At 34.5% G+C, this 22514-nt stretch overlaps 1 protein-coding gene across 1 annotated transcript; it reads left to right on the top strand.

The window, feature by feature from the left end:
• The first annotated feature begins 751 nt into the window (after window positions 1-751).
• Window positions 752-22243, top strand: LOC135839213 (uncharacterized). Its single transcript, XM_065355136.1, has 17 exons — window positions 752-938; window positions 2783-3256; window positions 4182-4487; window positions 7108-7578; window positions 9746-10219; window positions 11159-11461; window positions 11925-12227; window positions 12691-12993; window positions 13441-13746; window positions 15785-15881; window positions 15954-16059; window positions 16216-16450; window positions 16583-16848; window positions 20049-20242; window positions 20307-20447; window positions 21112-21211; window positions 21333-22243. The coding sequence occupies exons 1-17, from the start codon at window positions 857-859 to the stop codon at window positions 21435-21437; spliced, it is 4266 nt and encodes a 1421-aa protein (XP_065211208.1). The 5' UTR covers window positions 752-856; the 3' UTR covers window positions 21438-22243.
• The last annotated feature ends 271 nt before the right edge of the window (window positions 22244-22514 follow it).

Raw genomic sequence — 22514 nt, 5'->3', positions numbered from 1 at the left:
TTTAAACTGCCACGTAGGTATCCGTTTCATCAGGACACGAGTAGGTATTTAATATAAAATAACATTGTTCATTTTTATGCATTTATGAACTCAAAACGTTCGTCTTACTGAAGCTGAAGCATTCAATTCTGCAAGCCAGTCTGAAAGCACACCCTTGATGTCCCCAAACATTTGAATCGTTGCTCGGTTTGCAAAGGGACTGATTCATTCTTTCCAGTTTCTACTTGAATAATAATGATACACTCATAAAACGCCAACGTTCGATTGTTAAACTCAACGAAAAAAATCATTTCACATGAAAAGAGATGACGAAGAAACATTCATTTCATTTAAACGATGTCAACGTTTTGATAAATTGAAGCGATAGCACTAAAAAAAAAACAATGCTCACGTCACAGTGGTTCCCATTTCTTATTCCATTTTTCACGATTTTAATACCCTTTCTACTCACTAATTATCCTCATATAGGTATCATCATCCTATAGAAAACTCAAATATTAGGGAAAATACTCGTAAGTATCCAACATAAAGATGCATTTTTCAACTTTACCGAATGAATAGTTTTTGCGCCACAAAAATTTTATTAAAAAGTTTAAAAAGCACTGAAATTTACTATCGCAAGAGAATCGTTTCGGATTGCTATTTATTAAAAAAGTACCATTTATAATCTCGATCAATTTCAACAGATAATAAATAACGCGGAATGAATCATTTTTTTCCCATTCTAATGATGACTTCCGAACTGATCGGTAGTTCCTCGCGGAATATTACAGCATTTAGGTACATAAAATCACAAATGGAATTCAATTACCTACTTGTAAATTAACGCGAGAACTGCGAAAATCAAGTATTCAAAATGTTACTACAGATTTATGTTATTTTGGTTATTTTAACGTTCGTTCAAGTCTTGAATGGAGTCAGCAGCATAGATGAAATGGGTAAGTTCAACATTTTTGAATACTAATACAGTCAAATAGGAATTTCACCTGGAATAAATTGGGTGAAAAAATTTTTTGCGCCAAAATGCTCATAGGCGCCGCTGAAGTCAAATTTCGGGGGGGGGGCAAGCTATAAAGGCAAATTACCAGCAGCATATACCTACATATGTATATATTATATTTTTTTAACGTAATATATGATTTTAGTTGGGTATCCGAGTGCCTATACTCGTTCGTTTGCGTTAAAAACAGTGTTTCAAAAGTACATAATATTCATTTTTGGTGCAAATAAAAACTAGAAAAAAGAAAAAAATGAATATTATAAAAACCAGAGCTCATCCAAAGGAAATTTTGGAGCTGCGCAATGATGAGATGAGATGAGTTACTTCTAAAAAGTTTATCATTTACATCTTGCTTCAAAGTTTTGAAATTCAAATGATGATTCTATTTTTTTGAAAAATTCAAAAGCGAAAAAAATGAGTCCAAACGTTCTTGAAAATTATTATTTTGAGAAGCAAGAAACGTGAAACAATGGCATTTGAATGATGACTTTGTTTTAAATCCAAGAAGGAAAATAAAAAAGCAAACGGCCCGAGCGAAGCGAGGGCAAAACTTTCAAAAATCAGTCCTTATTTTAAGAGGTACATATATGATGGTTTTTTCTTAGTGTGGTCAAAATTTCATCACTGCTGATGTTTTCCTTGAAAAAATCATTTTTAGATGTCACTCAAATATTGAACTGATTCGCATTTTCCTAAAAAACCAGACTTTTCGACTTTTCAAGATTTTAATTTTTTTTCAAGCATGGGATGACGATAGTGTTTTTTTTACATAAAATATATGGATTTTGCTTGGGGGGGGCCATGGCAGCTCAGCCCCCCCAGTTGCGGCGCCCATGAAAATGCTCAGGATGGTGTCCTTGAAAGTTTTTTTTTGATTCTTGATAACCGTTTTAGTAAAAGTACTTGAAATGGGATTTTCAATTTTCGGATCCTTAAATCCAACTACCTACCCCTGTTTTTCCCAAAAATGGGTTCCTAATTCGAACCATCCAGCAAATGAACACTTTTGAAGCCTTCAAAAATCCGCGGTATCTTTGCTTATGACACTTCGAATTTCCGATAGCATAAGGTCTTTGGACCATTTCATTTCTACCTTTTCCTGTGATGTTTCTACGTAAAAACTAAAAAGTATCCGAAAATTCTATACCAAGTGGTCGGAATTTGAACATTCATCATAAAGTTTGGTCGAACATTAGGTACTCGTACTTACTCAAATCGATTCGCAAAACCAATTACGGCATTGAAATCAGCACAAAATTTACTTTTAGAACAAAATTACTTATACTTAGAGTCTCAACCACATTAAAACCGCAAACACCATAGATTTGCACCAAAAGGGAACATTGCTTCGAAAAACAACTTTGTTGAATTTCTCCACGAATTTTGGCTTCAAAGACTTCGGAATGGTCTTATTCGTTTTGTCTGTAAAAAATTCACGAGAAAATATCTTTCAAAATTGTTTGTGGCATTAGTTCATGAGATAGGCGGTGGTCGGATTTAGAGCACTGGTCGACAACAGAACACTTCACTGTCAGGAAAGTTTTTTTATTAAAAAAATGGGTTGGCATACGTGAAAAAGATGCATATGATTGGTGGAATGTTATCTCCTCTGTCTAACAACCAATTATGCGCCATCATTATTATCATTCACCGCGATCAACTGAAAAATTTAGCTGAAAACTTTCTAGGGGTGCTCGATATTTCTGGGCACCCTGTATGTATCCGTGAATTCTATAAGCGCAGCCTTAACATTCTTTGAAAACAAGAGTTTTTTTTTTTCAGATTTAAAGAGTAATTGCAAAGCAATACATACCACCTCGGAGCGTTGCGAACATGTTTTTCCATTTTCAAAAAGTAACGGAGGAGAAGTAACCTTGTTATTTTACGTGAAATGCGACGGATATGCTGGCATATTGCTTTCGCCAACGTCAAACTTGCCAACATCATTTGAGGAACAAAAAAACCTGTACCAGATAATTTTGGGTACACATGGAAATACACAGACACACATTTTTAACAGGATAAGCCAATTTAGCGGTCAGTGGCATAATGAGATAAATATTACTTCACCGGTTGAATGGCGCGAATTTTGGATCCGTGTATCTTCGGATGGAATCATTCAAGTAGGAAAGGGTAGAGAAAAAAATGCTTTCTTGAATTGGAAACCACCGATTCCGTATCCAATCAACTATTATAGCTTTTTTACTTATGGTAATGACGACGTATATTGGTTTCATCAATGCACCGATCAAATTGGTAAGGAAATGATTGAATAATTATACATTTCCTAGGTACAAGTTATTATTTCAGATTGGAGGAGATGGAGATGCAGAGAATTTGATTTTTCAACCTTTTCTGGAATTAACAAACTAATTGAAAATTCACATTCAAACTAGCACTATTGAAATTTCGCGATAACCACCAAAACCGGATATAAAAAATTACATCTTTCAGAGCGAGACCAAAAGTGTCTTACACACGCTGAAAAAAAAGAATTTTTAAAAGTATTCCCACTCCCCCTTTAAGATCCTTATGTTTCCTTCAAAATTTTCATGGTTGATTTTCAACTCAAAATTAAGTTTTTCAATGGATTTGGTGGAAGTCCTTCAACATGATATGATATTCTGCGCCACCCCCCCCCCCCATAATGTAAACGCAATGTACATAGTATAAATACCTAGGCACTCCCGCCCGTTTCTCTAGTTTTTTTTTCTAAAAAATGCAATAAGACATTTCATACATCATTACTGGCATACGATGTGTAGTACATACCTATCCAGGGCTACTTTTTTCAATCAGATTGATTTTTATATGTTTTGAAAAGTGGTAACTGTGATTTTGACATCAAACGTGAATATGTAGTATAAGTGAATTGAAAAAAAATTACCCTGAATTTAGACGAAAATTGGCGAGGAAGTTAACTTTGTGGGAGATCACCCAGAAAAATTTTGAGCCCCCCAGTCATTCATAGAACCGAGCCAGGGATCCCAAAAGGATAGTAATTTTTGAAAAATTCAAACTTAATGAATTAATCAGCGTAAGTCTTTTAACGGAGGAATTTTTAATATTTATACACATGCAAAATATTTTTAAAAAAGAATCTATTATAGCCAACGTGCAATGATTGTTTGATTTGACGAGGAACGGACCTTACCATTATTTTTCTTATGCCTATTTTTAGAAAAAAATCCATGTAATCCTTCGCCATGCGGGCCAAACAGTGAATGTCGAGTAGAAGATATTTGGGCAGTATGTTCTTGCCAGAACAACTACTTTGGGTCGCCTCCGACGACGATGTGTACACGCGAATGCAAATCAGACTCTGAGTGCCCGCAGAACAAAGCCTGCCGAGAGTTAAAATGTCAGGATGTATGTGTAGGAAAGTGCGGTTATAATGCACAATGTCAAATGATTAATCAGGAGCCTATATGCAGTTGTAAGCAAGGATTTACAGGAAACCCATTCGTGCACTGCATAAAAGAAGAAGGTGAGCAGTGCACACTGTTTTTAGTAATGCTTATCTTGATTTTCAGCTCAAATATTTGATCCTATATTTTTGATATTCAAAATTAACTCCTTTGGTTGTGAAAATATGTATGACTCGAAGATTTCAAGACTGATCGAAACGAGCTCATTTTATTATTACCAGCATGCAGGTACATACTTCGAAGTTCAATTTCAAAAAGATGAACTTTTGAAGGGAATGAATTTCAAGTTTTGCATATTTTTCCATTTTTCCCACCATGCTGAAACTCAAAACTATGAAAAAACGAAGCATTCTAAAAAATTGGTTTAAGTTTGAAAATATGTACTTTCATAAATACTATAATATAAAATTAATGGTATTCCGTAAACTGGGGTAACATTGAAGGATTTTTCAGTATTTTTCAAGTTTAGATGTATGAATGGCGGAGGTAGGGGAAATGTGTGTGATGCTTTTGATAAAGCTATGTCACCACTATGTTTTGGCGGTTACAGAAGTTTCCTACCTTTTTCCTGTCAAGTGCAAGAGAGCCAAAAGAAGTGCCCTTCAAAGTTACCCAGCGTTTGTGGTAACTTTGAAGGCCCCTTGAAATGCGCTTTGCTCAAGGTCAAAAATTATCAAAAACATGAATAATCACTTCTTGGTCACTTTATACGCATCAAGCATTTACGAAATGATCAATGTTCACAATTGTAAAAGAGTGCTCCAAAATGATAATTTGACATTTTCCGAGTTTTCATGCGTTTTTCATGCATTTTGGCCAATTTGACCAAATTTTATGATTTTTCATTGATTTTAGAGCTGTTTTTCTAGTTTTCACATCGTTTTTAACAAGTTTTCAAGCATTTTTGTGCATTTTTGGCCAATTTTACTGAAATTTCATAATTTTTTTATAGCCTTCAAAGTTACCCCAGTTGGAATATTATTTTTTTACTCCTCAGGGAAGAACTTTGGCACATGAACAAATGCGCTAATTTATAGTCGGATTTCTCAAAGTGGCTGAAAATTGAAAATCATTTTCAATTGATTCAGCTGGACAAGATTACAGCACATTCTAGATTTCAGACTTCTAGATGAATTTTGTAAAATTCTGATTTTTTTCTCATTTTGGGACCAAATTCGAGTTTAAAAATAAAAAATTCATCGAAAAATGAGAAACAAAATGCACTTCAGTTTTTGGAATTTTCAAAATTTCGGATGGTGTCAAATTTTCCATGTTAATTCAATGATTCGATCTAGCTTTGTCCAGTTTGAAAATTTTCCTGCCGGGTGGGATCCCCCCCCCCTCCCTGTTGGAAAGGAACAGAACGGAACGAAACAGAACAGAACTGAACTGAACTGAACTGAACAGAACAAAACAGAGTGAAAAATAACAAAACAGAACGGAACACAAAAATTATGAACAAAACGAAACAGAACAGTAAAAATTCGAAGTAATTTGTTCATGAACGGAACGGAACAAAACGATCGTTTCGGTCACCAGCCCTGGGTATCTATTATGAAAATTCGTTAAAGTTAACGAATTCGTTAACTATTCGTTAACTTAACGAGAGATATTTTCTCACGTAAACTTAACATGGCTTAACGAAAAGTTAACGAAAGGTCACAGAAAAAATATGCGAGTTAACGAATTCGTTAACTTTAACGAATTTTCATAATTCCAGCCCTGGTATGTCATTTAGGACACCATCCTGAGCACTTTGGCGCAAAAAAAATGTTCCCCAATTTATTCCAGGTTGAGTTCTTATATGAGCTAATTTGACTAGATTATACCCGTGCAGCTGGTAACATTTTACAACTCCGCAGCGTGGCCAACCTAGCACAAAATTTGGCGGAGTGGTTGCCGAATTCGTGCACTTTTCCATTAGGTTAAACACGTTGTTTATTTTCAGGAAGGATATTAAATGTACATAGGTACCTAGAATTGTTGGGTACCTACGAGTTGAGCGAAAAGGCGGCTCTCTCACGAAGTCTATTGACTGGATTTTTTAAAAATTGACCACCATGACCGTTGGCACCATTGCGGACCAATGCATTTGCCCAATTTCAGAAATTATATTTTCCCGTGTTTCAACATATGTACTTACTTAATTGATACAAAATATTTGAGGAGAAAAAATGTTCAAAAACTCGAATTTACTCAAAAGTCAAAAATTGGTGATTTAAAAAATTTATAATCAAATAATCATTCAGCAGAATCCTTAAAGTTATCTTGGATTTTGATGGCAATGACGCTAAGTTACGCGGAATCTCAAATACATACCACCTACAAAAATTACACAGAACCTAGCAACAATAGCAACATGGCCCTTTTTTCATGTCTTAGGAAATTACCTATCCAAATAAAATATGAATTAAAATGTCAATTTCTCAACATTTACTGATCATGACTGAGCAAAAACTAATCTATTCCCTCCGCCCCAATGATCCTCACAATATTATTCTGTACATTTTTCTTATCAAATGATTGGATAGTTTAAAAGAACATTCAGGTACCTATAGTTAAATTACTTCTTTCAGACCGAGACCAATACGGTGCCACGCACACAGAAAATAGTTATACATCTGTGTATTCTATAAGCAAAGCCTCAATATGCTTTTAAAACTCAAGTTTTTTTTTCAGATTTGAAGAGTGATTGCAAAGCAATACATACAAAATCATACAATTATGAAAATTTTTTTCCGGTTTCTAAAAATAACGGAGGAGAAATAACGTTGTCATTTTACGTGAAAGGCAAACGAGACGTTCACATATTACTTTCGCCAAGCGCAAACTTGTCAACATCAAAGGAACAAGAAAAGGTGTACGAGATAGTTTTGGGTGTTAACAAAAATGAATATTCAACAATCCGAAAGAATCGAGGATTTGGAAACCTCGGGATTCATTTTGAGACAAATATTACTTCGCCGGATGAATGGCGTGAATTTTGGATCCGTGTATCTTCGGATGGAATCATTCAAGTAGGAAAGGGTGGAGAAAATTATGGTTTCTTGTATGGGAAAGATTCAGATCCATATCCAATCAACTATTATAGCTTTTCCAGTTATGGTGATGCCGACGTATATTGGTTCCATCAATGCACCAATGGAATTGGTAAGAAAATGATTGAATATTATTTTCACATTTTTCTCATTTCCGAGGTACCATTTAAGTCATTATCTCAGATCGGAGGAGGTGGAGATGACGAGGATGTGATATTATAAAATTTTACGGAATTTACAAATTGGTTAAAAATTCACATTTGAACTGGCACTCTTGAAATTTTACAATAACCACCAAAAACGGATATAAAAAATTTCTTCTTTTAGACCGAGATCTAGAAGTGTCCAGCACACACTGAAAACCACCAAAAGTGTAATAGCATATTTTCGGTAAAGTCTGGCAGACTTTTACCGAAAATCGACATTAATGTTACCAGTACTAGGGCTAGGATTTTTAAGCGTTATCAAACACGTTTTAAGCTCTATAAAAAAGCAAAAAAAAACGCTATCAAATCCTACCGCATGTTATATATTAAAATGAAGGTTTTTTCAAACCCAGCAAGATACTCCCTTAAATATATATGTACAACTTGAACCAAAATGAACTAAAAGAAAAAAATGAAAAAAGAGGGGAAAAGTGAAACTGAAAATTTTAAAAAATGATAAAAATTGAAAAATGAGAACCGAAACTGTTATTGTTTAGTTTTTCCTCCCTTGTTTTTTTGAACTGATCTTTTTTCAACAATTATTATTATTTTTTTTTTTTTAATGCAAAACATAATAATTTTTGCAATTTTGGAACTAGTTGCTTCAATTTTAACAATATTTCACCCAAAAAAGCGTTTAACGACGAAAAAAGTCCCAAACAACCAAAATATCTGCCTCTTTGGCCCAAACTAAGCATTTTAGAGCACTTACACCCAAAAAAGGATCAAGTATCAACTTTCACCATTCGCCTCAGAATGGATTGAATCGCAAAGAAAATGTAACCTATTTATGCCGTATAGGGTGTAGCTACAAAAAAAAGCATCATCATAAAAATCCTAGCCATACTAAGTACAAATACAAATACATATTATGTTAGGTATCGTTAATGTTGATTTTTCAGTAAAGTCGACTTCGCCTACTTAGTACGTAAATCAGTTGAATCAGTTAATGTGGAGAAAGTACATTCTTATTGTCAAAAAAAAAAGGACACAATAATCTCCAACCCGCACAATTTATATCACAATTGGTTGGGTAGTTTGAGAGAACACTTGGCTAAAGGAGACAAAATACCGACCATCACCTTTGTTTTTAAAATAACTCAACCAAAAATTAACCTAGAGAAGTCGGCAATAGCTAAAAATGACGACGAACAATCGTAGTTTCAGCCCCTAAAATTTCAACCTCGAAAGTTTTTTTTTGATTCTTGATAACCGTTTTAGTAAAAGTACCTGAAATGGGATTTTCAATTTTCGGATGCTTAAATCCAACTACCCCTGTTTTTCCCAAAAAATGGGTTCCTAATTCGAACCACCCAGCAAATGAACACTTTTGAAGCCTTCAAAAATCCGGTATCTTTGCTGATGACACTTCGAATTTCCGATAGCATAAGGTCTTTGGACCATTTCATTTCTACCTTTTCCTGTGATGTTTCTACGTAAAAACTAAAAGGTATCCGAAAATTCTATACCAAGTGGTCGGAATTTGAACATTCTTCATCATAAATTTTGGTCGAACATTACTCGTACTTACCCAAATCGATTCGCAAAACCAATTACAGCATTGAAATCAGCACAAAATTTACTTTTAGAACAAAATTGTACTTACAAGCAACCACATTAAAACCGCGAACACCATGCTTCGAAAAACAACTTTGTTGAATTTCTCGACGAATTTTGGCTTCAAAGACTTCGGAATGGTTTTATTCGTTTTGTCTGTAAAAAATTCACGAGAAAATATCTTTCAAAATTGTTTGTGGCATTAGTTCATGAGATAGGCGGTGGTCGGATTTAGAGCACTGGTCGACAACAGAACACTTCACCCTCAGGAAAGTTTTTTTATTAAAAAAATGGGTTGGCATACGTGAAAAAGATGCATATGATTGGTGGAATGTTATCACCTCTGTCTAACAACCAATTATGCGCCATCATTATATCATTCACCGCGATCAACTGAAACATTTAGCTGAAAACTTTCTAGGGGTGCTCGATATTTCTGGGCACCCTGTATGTATCCGTGAATTCTATAATAAGCGCAGCCTTAACATGCTTTGAAAACAAGAGTTTTTTTTTCAGGTTTAAAGAGTAATTGCAAAGCAGTACATACCACCTCGAACATTTGCAAAAACTTTTTTCCATTTTCAAAAAGTAACGGAGGAGAAGTAACCTTGTTATTTTACGTGAAATGCGACGGATATGCTGGCATATTGCTTTCGCCAACGTCAAACTTGCCAACATCACTTGAGGAACAAAAAAACCTGTACCAGATAGTTTTGGGTATAGATAAAAATACATGCGCAAACATTATTACAAGGATAAGCCATTTTAGCAAGCAGGAGCATAATGAGATGAATATTACTTCACCGGTTGAATGGCGCGAATTTTGGATCCGTGTATCTTCGGATGGAATCATTCAAGTAGGAAAGGGTAGAGAAAAAAATGCTTTCTTGTATTGGAAACCACCGAATCCGTATCCAATCAACTATTATAGCTTTTTTACTCATGGTAATGCCGACGTATATTGGTTTCATCAATGCACCGATCAAATTGGTAAGGAAATTATTGAATATACATTTCCTAGGTACAAGTTATTATTTCAGATTGGAGGAGTTGGAGATGCAGAGAATTTGATTTTTCAACCTTTTCTGGAATTAACAAACTGGTTGAAAATTCACATTCAAACTGGCACTATTGAAATTTCGCGATAACCACCAACACCGGATATAAAAAATTACATCTTTCCGAGCGAGACCAAAAGTGTCTTACACACGCTGAAAAACAAGAATTTTTAAAAGTATTCCCACTCCCCCTTTAAGATCCTATGTTTCCTTCAAGGGCACCTTCACAACTAAATTTTCCTGGATGATTTTCAACTCAAAATTATGTTTTTCAATGGATTTGGTGGAAGTCCTTCAACATGATATGATATTCTGCGTCACCCCCCCCCTTCCATAATGTAAACGCAATGTACATAGTATAAATACCTGGGCACTCCCGCCCGTTTCTCTAGTTTTTTGTGCTAAAAAATGCAATAAGACTTTTCATACATCATTACTGGCATACGATGTGTAGTACGTACCTATCCAGGGCTACTTTTTTCAATCAGATTGATTTTTATATGTTTTGAAAAGTGGTAACTGTGATTTTGACATCAAACGTGAATATGTAGTAAAAAAGTGAATCGAAAAAAAAATACCCTGAATTTATACTAAAATTGGTGAGGAAGTTAACTTTGTGGGAGATCACCCAGAAAAATTTTGAGCACCCTAGTCATTCATAGAACCAAGCCAGGGATCCCAAAAGGATGGTAATTTTTGAAAAATTCAAACTTAATGAATTAATCAGCGTAAGTTTTTTGTGGGAGGAATTTTTAATACTATACGCATGCAAAATATTTTAAAAAAAGAATCTATTGTAGCCAACGTGCAATGATTGTTTGATTTGACGAGGAACGGACCTTATCATTATTTTTTTTATGCCTATTTTTAGAAAAAAATCCATGTAATCATTGGTCATGCGGGCCAAACAGCGAATGTCGAGTAGAAGATATTTGGGCAGTATGTTCTTGCCAGAACAACTACATTGGGTCGCCTCCAAAGACGATGTGCAGACCCGAATGCAATTCAGACTCTGAGTGCCCGCAGAACAAAGCCTGCCGAGAGTTAAAATGTCAGGATGTATGTGCAGGAAAGTGCGGTAGTAATGCACAATGTCAAATGATTAATCACGAGCCTATATGCAGTTGTAAGCCAGGATTTACAGGAAACCCATTCGTGTACTGCATAAAAGAAGGTGAGCAGTGCACATCGTTTTTAGTAATGCTTATCTTGATTTTCAGCTCAAATATTTGATCCTACCTTTTTGATGTTCAAAATTAACTCCTTGGTTTTGAAAATACCTATGTATTTTGTGGTTGACTCGAAGTTTTCAAGACTTTGATCAAAACGAGCTCATTTTATCAACTTTTTGACACGTGGACGCTGGATCCAAATGCAGAAAGATGAACTTTTGAGGGCAAATAGTTCAAACATATTTTTCAATTTTTTTCGACATGAAACTAAACATTGCGGAAAAACTAAGCATTCTAAATAAAATTCATATAAGAAAACTGAAATTGTGAATCTGGAAATTTCCAATTTGTTAAGAGGCTGATAAATTTTTGTTGAACGCTTAAAAAAGAATTTATCTTTCATCATGCAATGATTGTTTGATTTGACGAGGACTAGCCCTTATAATTTTGTATTGCTATTTCTAGAAAAAAATCCATGTAATCCTTCGCCATGCGGGCCAAACAGTGAATGTCACAAAGAAGATAATCGCGCTGTATGTTCTTGCCAGAACAACTACTTCGGTTCGCCTCCAAAGACAATGTGCAGACCCGAATGCAATTCAGACTCTGAGTGCCCGCAGAACAAAGCCTGCCGAGAGTTAAAATGTCAGGATGTATGTGTAGGAAAGTGCGGTAATAATGCACAGTGTCAAATGATTAATCACGAGCCTATATGCAGTTGTAAGCCAGAATTTACAGGAAACCCATTCGTGTACTGCATAAAAGAAGGTGAGCAGTGCACATCGTTTTTAGTAATGCTTATCTTGATTTTCAGCTCAAATATTTGATCCTATCTTTTTGATGTTCAAAATTAACTCCTTGGTTTTGAAAATATGTATTTTGTGGTTGACTCGAAGTTTTCAAGACTTTGATCAAAACGAGCTCATTTTATCAACTTTTTGACACGTTCACGCTAGATCCAAATCTATAAAGATGAACTTTTGAGGGCAAAGAGTTCAAACATATTTTTCAACTTTTTTCGACATGAAACTAAACATTGCGGAAAAACTAAGCATTCTAAATAAAATTCATATAAGAAAACTGAAATTGTGAATCTTGAAATTTCCAATTTGTTAAGTGGCTGATAAATTTTTGTTGGATGCTTAAAAAAGAATTTATCATACATACATCATGCAATGATTGTTTGATTTGAGGAGGAATAGCCCTTATAATTTTGTATTACTATTTCTAGAAAAAAATCCATGTAATCCTTCGCCATGCGGGCCAAACAGTGAATGTCACAAAGAAGATAATCGCGCTGTATGTTCTTGCCAGAACAACTATTATGGGTCGCCTCCAAAGACAATGTGCAGACCCGAATGCAATTCAGACTCTGAGTGCCCGCAGAACAAAGCCTGCCGAGAGTTAAAATGTCAGGATGTATGTGTAGGAAAGTGCGGTAATAATGCACAGTGTCAAATGATTAATCACGAGCCTATATGCAGTTGTAAGCCAGAATTTACAGGAAACCCATTCGTGTACTGCATAAAAGAAGGTGAGCAGTGCACATCGTTTTTAGTAATGCTTATCTTGATTTTAAGCTCAAATATTTGATCCTATCTTTTTGATGTTCAAAATTAACTCCTTGGTTTTGAAAATATGTATTTTGTGGTTGACTCGAAGTTTTCAAGACTTTGAACGAGCTCATTTTATCAACTTTTTGACACGCTAGATCCAAATCCAGAAAGATGAATTTTTGAGGGCAAAGAGTTCAAACATATTTTTCTACTTTTTTCGACATGAAACTAAACATTGTGGAAAAACTCAGCATTCTAAATAAAATTCATATAAGAAAACTGAAATTGTGAATCTTGAAATTTCCAATTTGTTAAGAGGCTGATAAATTTTTGATGGACGCTTAAAAAGAATTTATCATACATCATGCAATGATTGTTTGATTTGACGAGGAATAGCCCTTATAATTTTGTATTGCCATTTCTAGAAAAAAATCCATGTAATCCTTCGCCATGCGGACCAAACAGTGAATGTCACAAAGAAGATAATCGCGCTGTATGTTCTTGCCAGAACAAATACTTTGGTTCGCCTCCAACAACAGTGTGCAGACCCGAATGCAATTCAGACTCTGAGTGCCCGCAGAACAAAGCCTGCCTAGACTTAAAATGTCTGGATGTATGTGTAGGAAAGTGCGGTAATAATGCACAGTGTCAAATGATTAATCATGAGCCTATATGCAGTTGTAAGCAAGGATTTACAGGAAACCCATTCGTGTACTGCATAAAAGAAGAAGGTGAGCAGTGCACACCGTTTTTAGTAATGCTTATCTTGATTTTCAGCTCAAATATTTGATCCTATCTTTTTGATGTTCAAAATTAACTCCTTGGTTGTGAAAATATGTATGACTCGAAGATTTCAAGACTGATTGAAACGAGCTCATCTTATTAATTTTTGGTGCGCTATTACGTACATGTACCAACATGTAGGTACATACTTCGAAGTTCAATTTCAAAAAGATGAACTTTTGAAGGGAATGAATTTCATGTTTTGCATATTTTTCCATTTTTCCCACCATGAAACTCAAAACTATGGAAAAACGAAGCATTCTAAAAAATTGGTTTAGAAGAAAACTGAAAATTGTGTAAAATTTTCATGGATTTGTAGTTTGAAAATATGTACTTTCATAAATACTATATAAAATTAATGGTATTCCGTAAACTGGGGTAACATTGAAAGATTTTTCAGTATTTTTTATGTTTAGAGGTATGAATGGTGGAGGTAGAGGAAATGTGTGTTTTGCTTTTGATAAAGCTATGTCACCACTACGTTTTGGTGGTTACAGAAGTTTCCTACCTTTTTCCTGTCAAGTGCAAGAGAGCCAAAAGAAGTTCCCTTCAAAGTTACCCAGCGTTTGTGGTAACTTTGAAGGCCCCTTGAAATGCGCTTTGCTCAAGGTCAAAAATTATCAAAAACATGAATATTCACTTCTTGGTCACTTTATACGCATCAAGCACTTACGAAATGATCAATATGTATTCACAATTGTATTAATGAAAGAGTGCTCCAAAATGATAATTTGAAATTTTTCGAGTTTTCATGCGTTTTTCATGCATTTTGGCCAATTTGACCAAATTTTTTGATTTTTCATTGATTTCAAAGCTGTTTTTCTAGTTTTCACATCGTTTTTAACAAGTTTTCAAGCATTTTTGTGCATTTTTGACCAATTTTACTGAAATTTCATAATTTTTTTTTAGCCTTCAAAGTTACCCCAGTTTGAATATTATTTTTTTACTCCTCAAGAAAGAACTTTGGCACATGAACAAATGCGCTAATTTATAGTCGGGAGGTGTACCAACACATCTATAATGTCACTTGACTCGTTACCTAAGTATTTGAAAATTCAAAATTCCAGACACCATCTTTTCATGTTAATTAAAATTGATAAAAACACCACTTTTTTTCGCTTGCTTTTTCACTGGTGTTGGAACCACTTGTTGAAAATGATAAAATGGGAAAAATAATCGCCAAAGTGTACTCTATCCATTCCCGGTGTCAGAATTGTTCCATACTTCATAGTTCCATCGCCATGGAGCATAACGTGATGAAAAACCGCACCCTTCAGTGTTACCCCAGTTTACGGTTGTCACATTTTTGTGCTTTTAACGTCAAAATTTGACTTTATGAGGAAACCATATGTACATCCTGAGAAAAAAAAATATATAATAGGAACAAAAATTGTACCTAGAGCATACATTTTATTCTTTCCAGAATAAGCTATTACTTTTTTTTAATAGGATGCTTTTTTCAAAAGATATTTGTAAGAAACGTAGGTAAAGCTTTTTGGATATTTATTTACGTATAAACCCCAACATTACTAAAAATCGCATTTCATACATGTCTGCGCGCTTCTGTGGCATTTTTCGATCATACCATGAAAAAGAGGATATTCTCCATCAGAATTTAACAAATTTCCAGCTCCGTGTGGCCAGCCCCGACCATGTGGGGGTGGGGGTCGAAAATAGTGCCAATCGTGTGTGCTTCGTTTGTGCACGTTTGTGCACTAATTACTTTCGTTTGTGCTCACCCCCTTCATGGCGTATTTGAAGGGAGCCTTGGTCGGGGCTGGCCACACGGAGCCCAAATTTCCAGTTGCTTTTTTTTATGGGAGCAAGAGTGCATTCAGTTGGCAAACTATTTTAATGCTTTTCAATTCTAAGTAGGTATGCCTATTCACACATTTAACAAAAAAGTCTTATCTTAGTATTTTTATTTTCTTTTGTTCAAAATTATTTCATCATCTCAAAAATCACATTTCGCTATCTTCGGAAAAGATGGTTCTATCAAGATGTTACTGATCTGCGTGTTCATAATAATGTTATTATTCTCAATAATAATAATTGGTACTGTTTTTTGCTGCATATACAAGAGGTAATTGCGTTGAAATGTTTTTTTCATTAAGCATTACCGCTACTTTGAAAAACTAATATGTGAAAATTGCAGGGAAATGAAAAAAAGAAAAGGAGAAATTGCAAACATGACACGACTGGTAAAAAAGATCGTTGTTCAAAAACAAATTGATTCCAATGGTGATTTTCAGGATATCATGGTACATTTATACTAAGTAGATTTATATAACTTATGTAAATATGTATTTAACCTGTACAATACACATTATATGTAGGTACCTACTTAATGTAGGTAGGTATAAGTCAGTACATGTATAAAATTACATGATTTAAAAGGATTTATTCCTGATTCATAGAGCATGCCTGTTGTTTCAATTCAACATTTAATAAGTGGAAAAGATACAAGTGGAATGATATCGGATGGAGAATATGAAATGTCATTAGATGAACGTTGGGAATATCCTCGAAAGAACTTGCGCACAATAAAACTTTTGGGACAAGGCGACTTTGGACAGGTTGTTCAAGCTGAAGCGAGCAATATTTTAGGACAGGAAAACGGAACTACAATTGTAGCGGTGAAAATGCTCAAAGGTTAGTTTAGTCGCCCTTCAAATCAAAATCAACTACTAATGAGTATAATTACTCGACAAATAGGTACCTACTATGTAAACTCAAATAGTAAAATATTGCGTTTACTCTAAAATGATATGTTTTCATTTTCAGACAATCATACTGACTCGGACATGATAGATTTGGTATCTGAAATGGAGGTACTAAAAGTTCTAGGAAACCACCCAAACATCCTACGGCTGCTTGGCTGCTGCAGCCAAGGGGGACCCTTGCTTTTAATCACAGAGTATGCTGATAATGGAAACTTGAAACATTTTCTTGAAAGACACCACCATCAACCTACCGAACAGACAGAAATTACTCTTTTGACTTATGCTCATCAAATTGCAAATGGGATGACTTACCTAGCTTCTATGAAGGTATCCAACTTTGTAATTCACAAGAAACACAATTTTATATTTATTTTAATTTTCAAAAGCGATTAGGATATAGTCCAGTCATTTTAGCAAAATTTTTAGTCGAACCTCGAAAAAATTGGGGGCAAGCTGAATTTCACATTATTTGTTCAGATTGGTCTCTAAAACAACCAATCAAAAGTTGCACCCCGCAACTTGACCGCTACCCGCGCAAGAGGTCATTAACCTTTGCCAATACAGGTTTTTCGGCTGTATCGCCAAAATGAAGGGTCCGAGAGGAAAAATGTTCGAACAAAAATTGTTCTACGCTAAATTTCCTATCAGCAGGACCAGTCGAGCTTTTCCCAAAATGGTGATTTCACCCTTACAGAGGAGGGGGTGAAGTTGTCAATTTTATGGAAATTGTTTTAAAAATGAAAATCGGCATTTTAAAACGTGAACTCGATTCACGGTAGACTCAAAAATATTTTGACCAAAGTTGCACACTGCAACTTGTCTGCAACCTCCGCGAAAAGGTCATTAACCTTTGTCAATCTACGTTTTTCGGCTATATCGCCGAAATTAAGGGTCGGAGGGAAAAAAGTGATTGAACTAAAATTATTCTACGTCACATTTCCTATAAGGATGGCCATGCAGTTCAGTTGAAATATATTTTTCGATTTTTGGTGAATTTTTAAAAATCAAATTTAGGCCAAAAATGAGGAAAAAAATCAAAATTTTACCAAATTGAGCTATAAAGCTGAAATTTGGGATATACCTTATTTTTGACCTGCCAAATCGATTGGAAACAATTTCAAACCGTTTTGAGCAGTTCTGGAGCATCCAGTAGATTCTTGAAACTTGAAATCTCCACAAAATTTCATTAAAAACAGTTGGAAAGCTAATATTTATTCTGTAAACTAATTTCAATACGCTAGGGAGTCGACTGTAAGTACATTTCAAGTCGTTTCGGAGCATCCAGCGACTTTTTGGAAATTACTGGAGCCCCCAGCAGATATTTCAATGCTCGAAATTTCCATAAAAATTTACCAAACAGAGTTGGAAATCCAAAAATGACTGTGTACTCCAATTTCAATTCGCTATCAAGTGGACTGCAGGTTGGTTCAAGTCATTTTCCTTCTAATTCAAAATATTCATAAAACTCTATTTGACTTACAAAATTCAAACTTCTTCATACAGTTTATGTATGTACCCAGCCACGTTGGAATCTTAGGAAATGAAATTGTAGATATTAATGCAAAATCTGCCACCATCCTTTCTCCCCTTAAATTTATCACAGCTGACGACCTCAAATCTATCTTCACCCAAAGCACACTTAAGAAATGGCAAAACTTTTGGTCCCTCCAAACCACAAACAAGCTCTTTCAACATAAAAAATTAGTCCATCCTTGGAAAAACCTCTCCCACTTAAACAGACTTGAAGAAATCATTATAACCAGACTGAGAATTGGCCACACAAAAATCACACATAATCACCTCTATGAAAAGGCCCCAAAACCCACATGTCAATTCTGCCTCTCAGAACTTATATCTGTCCAACACTTACTATTTCAATGTCCCTCCTTACATCAGCACAGACTGTCCCTACAAATAGATGAAAGATCCCTATTCATACCAGACGACCCTTCCGAAATTAAAAAATTCTTAGACCTAATTAAAAAACTTGACCTTACCAACTCGATTTAAATCTCATACGACGGGTGTAATAATCAAGTAATTACAAACACCAAAAAAAAAAAAAAAAAAAAAAAAAAAATTTTGGAGCCTCAAGTATCCTTTTGAAAATCACTAGAGCCTCCAACAGATTTTAGAAACTTGAAATTTCTATAAAGGCAGTTGGAAAGCAAAAATTCACTCTATAAACTAATTTCGGTATGCTATGAAGTTGACTACCGGCAGATTTCAAGACGTTTTGAAGCCTCCAGCGACTTTTTGGAAATTACCGGAGCCTCCGGTAGATATTTCAATGATTGAAATTTCCATAAAATTTCACCAAACAGAGACACCTTATTTTTGACATTATTCTGAGTTGGATCGCAGGCAGTTTCAATCCGTTTTAGAGTCTACAACAGATTTTTAGAAACTTATGTTTTTCAAAATTACACGCTTCAAAAATTTAATGGAGGCTCCCGTAGTTTATAAAAACTCGCTGAAGGCTCCAAAACGACTTGAAATGTACTTACAGTCGACTCCCTAACGTATTGAAATTAGTTTACAGAATAAATTTTAGCTTTCTATCTGTTTTTAATGAAATTTTGTGGAAATATCAAGTTTCAAAAATCTGTTGGAGGCTCCAAGAATTTTCAAAAAGTCGCTGGTGGCCACAAAATGACTCAAACCCACCAGCAGTTGACTTAATTGCGTGTTTAAATTACATTGCAGCGTGAATTTCTACGTTCCAACTTCATTTTGATGAAATTTTGTGGAAATTTCAAGTTTCAAAAATCTACTGGAGGCTCCAGAACTGCTCAAAACGGTTTGAAATTGTTTCCAATCGATTTGGCAGGTCAAAAATAAGGTATGTCCCAAATTTCAGCTTTATAGCTCAATTTGGTAAAATTTTGATTTTTTTTCTCATTTTTGGCTTAAATTTGATTTTCAAAAATTCACCAAAAATCGAAAAATATATTTCAACTGAACTGGTCATCCTTATAGGAAATGTGACGTAGAATAATTTTAGTTCAATCACTTTTTTCCCTCCGACCCTTCATTTCGGCGATATAGCCGAAAAACGTAGATTGACAAAGGTTAATGACCTTTTGCGGGGGTTGCAGACAAGTTGCAGTGTGCAACTTTGGTCAAAATATTTTTGAGTCTACCGTGTATCGAGTTCACGTTTTAAAATGCCGATTTTCATTTTTTAAAACAATTTTCATAAAATTTACGACTTTACCCCCTCCTCAGTAAGGGTGAAATCGCCATTTTGAGAAAAGCTCGACTGGTCATGCTGATAGGAAATTTATTTTTCCTCTCGTACTCTTCATTTTGGCGATACAGCCAAAAAACCTGTATCGGCAAAGGTTAATGACCTCTTGCGAGGGTAGCGGTCAAGTTGCGGGGTGCAATTTTTGATTGGTTGTTTTAGAGACCAATCTGAACAAATAGGCTAAGGTGAAATTCAGCTTGCCCTCAATTTTTTCGAGGTTTGACTAAAAATGTTGCTAACATGACTGTACTAATAACCTTTGTTTTTTACTTCACAGTGCATTCACAGAGATTTGGCTGCTCGAAACATTCTTGTAACAGCGGACTACACGATGAAAATAGCGGATTTTGGCCTAACTAGAAATGTAACAGACTCGGAGTACTACAGGAAAACAACAGAAGGTAGACTTCCTATAAAATGGATGGCACCTGAAACTTTATTTGACAACAAATACTCCATAAAATCTGACGTGTAAGATAACTGATAAATTGATCTTAAAAGTAAGATGATTGGCTTTAATACTGGTATTTTACAGGTGGTCTTATGGAGTACTATTATGGGAAATTATGACTCATGGTGACAATCCGTACCCTTCTGTTAAAACCCTCGCTGGAATGCTTCGCGTGTTGAATGAGAATCGTCGCCTGGAAAAGCCCCCAAACGCGTCAACAGATGTGTAAGCGCAACAGTGTTGTCAGTTTAAAACAGCATCCTATGTTTAAAACGTTTAAAACAGTGTTTTAAACGTCGAGAAAAAAACAGACGTGTTTAAAACAAAATTCTGTTTAAAATGTTTTTTTTTTTGTTTTAAACAAGTTTTTTTTCAACTCCAATTTCCTAAAAAAAAACACGTTTTTGTTCAATTTTTCGTTGAAAAAGTAGTGAAATTAAAGGAACTGAAATTTTTAGATTTTCATTCTTCTTGCAACACTTTTTTTTAAGGCAAATTTTGTGAATTGATTTCAATTTTTTAATATATACTGAGCCTTATAGCTATTTTTTGACATCACATCGTAAAAGTTGATGACTGCTCAACGTATATTCGGAAGACTGAATTCAAAAAACAAATGAATTTGTGTTAAAAACGTGTTTAAAACACATTTAAAATGTGTTTAAAACGCGTTTAAAACACATGAGAATCCAGCAGTTTAAAACCCTGTTTTAAACAAAAAAAAACGTTTTAAACAAAAAAACCGTTTGTTTTGTCTTTTTTTTTTTTTAAAAAAAAAACGTTTTTTTTTCAACACTGAAGCGCAACAACAAAGATTTTTTTCTAAAATTTCTTTGTGAAAATAAACAGCTAAAAATTACCCATATGAAGCAAAAGTCATTTCTCACAGGTACAATTTAATGTTGGATTGTTGGAAATATGAACCTGGCCAACGTCCAAATTTCTCAAATATTGTTGAACGACTAACTGAATTATCAACAAATGCTGAGGTAGGTACTAGTAACACGCCAAGTGTAGATAATAAGAAAATATTTGGTGTAAGTACTCATTCATTATTAAAAATGTGTTGTTTTTTTTCTTTAAAAAAAAAATAAAATTTCGATACCTTAGATGGTCAACGAATCGTCTGATGAATCTGATTTAAAAAGCATAATTTCTACAACAACCCCCACTGAATTGGACGAATTGATTACAAAGTGCTCGTATGATGACTGATGAGAAAGATTAAGTATTTTTGCAAGTGTAACAGTAAATATTAAGTTAATGTTAGAATAATTAATTAGATGAAATGTTAGGTTTTAAGATATAGGTATTAAAATTAGACATTCGATCGTTCTTTCATTATTTTTTGTATAAATTAATGTTGCATCGGAAATAGAAGGGTTTTAATGTTGTGGGAAGGAAGACTCTCCAAGAATTATAATGTACTTAATAATAATCCACATAGGATAGTTTATTTAAAAAAATTATGAATCACATCTCTCATGTGTTTAAGAAATCTTCCAAGAAATCCGTAGCATGAAAATTCAGCCTTCCACTTCTTGTATATTATTCATATATCCTCTTGTGTGTTATATACATAAGAACTCATATATCCTCTTATATGTTATTCATTTATATCCTCTTGTATGTTATTTTACATAAGATGTTGTTATTAGGTGCTATTGACCAAACTTTAATTTAGTAGGTAGGTATATAAGCCCATCGTCAATGTTGTATAGATAGGTCATAGGTGTGTTTGATAACGTATTGGGAAACAAGACAATTTCTAATGTGGTATAGATGGCTATAATCTGGGAAGTTTCTGTCTAATTGAATAAATTGGATGCTAGATTGCGTTACTTGAAACAAGATTCGTGTGTGTTGTTAGAACTTTTGAATCTTGCTTCAAGTAACTTATGAATTTTCGTTATGTAGAACAGACGTATTTTTCCACGTTGATTTTCTATAATATTTTTTGATTTATGCAATTATGTTTCGAATGTGATATTTCTACACATTATAATGATTTTTAGAGTGAACTTTCTCACGAGATTTATTTTTCGCGAATTACTGAATTTCTTACCTGAGCTGCACTCATTGATATGGCTGAGTAGAGGCCTAGCAGCGGAATTGCTGGTAATGGCAATTCTGCCATGATGTGGTGAGTAGGTTTAGGTTCCCCTTTCCGATATGTCTTGATTAAAAGGCTTTAGATTTAGCAATGTACATACATTTGATATAGTCGTATTTGACTTTCCTTTTTATATTTATTTGATATGGTTCGATTATGAATCTTGATATAGGATTTCG

Source organism: Planococcus citri, chromosome 1 (assembly GCF_950023065.1).
Source record: "Planococcus citri chromosome 1, ihPlaCitr1.1, whole genome shotgun sequence".
In the NCBI taxonomy this organism is placed as follows: domain Eukaryota; kingdom Metazoa; phylum Arthropoda; class Insecta; order Hemiptera; family Pseudococcidae; genus Planococcus; species Planococcus citri.
This window is presented reverse-complemented; position numbering and strand designations above follow the sequence as displayed.

Excerpts from the sequence above, each read along its gene's own strand:
- LOC135839213 (XM_065355136.1), top strand. The coding sequence starts at position 857 with ATGTTACTACAGATTTATGTTATTTTGGTTATTTTAACGTTCGTTCAA. Across the intron at positions 3,257-4,181 it reads TCAATGCACCGATCAAATTG|AAAAAAATCCATGTAATCCT; the intron begins GTAAGGAAATGA and ends GCCTATTTTTAG. Across the intron at positions 10,220-11,158 it reads TCAATGCACCGATCAAATTG|AAAAAAATCCATGTAATCAT; the intron begins GTAAGGAAATTA and ends GCCTATTTTTAG.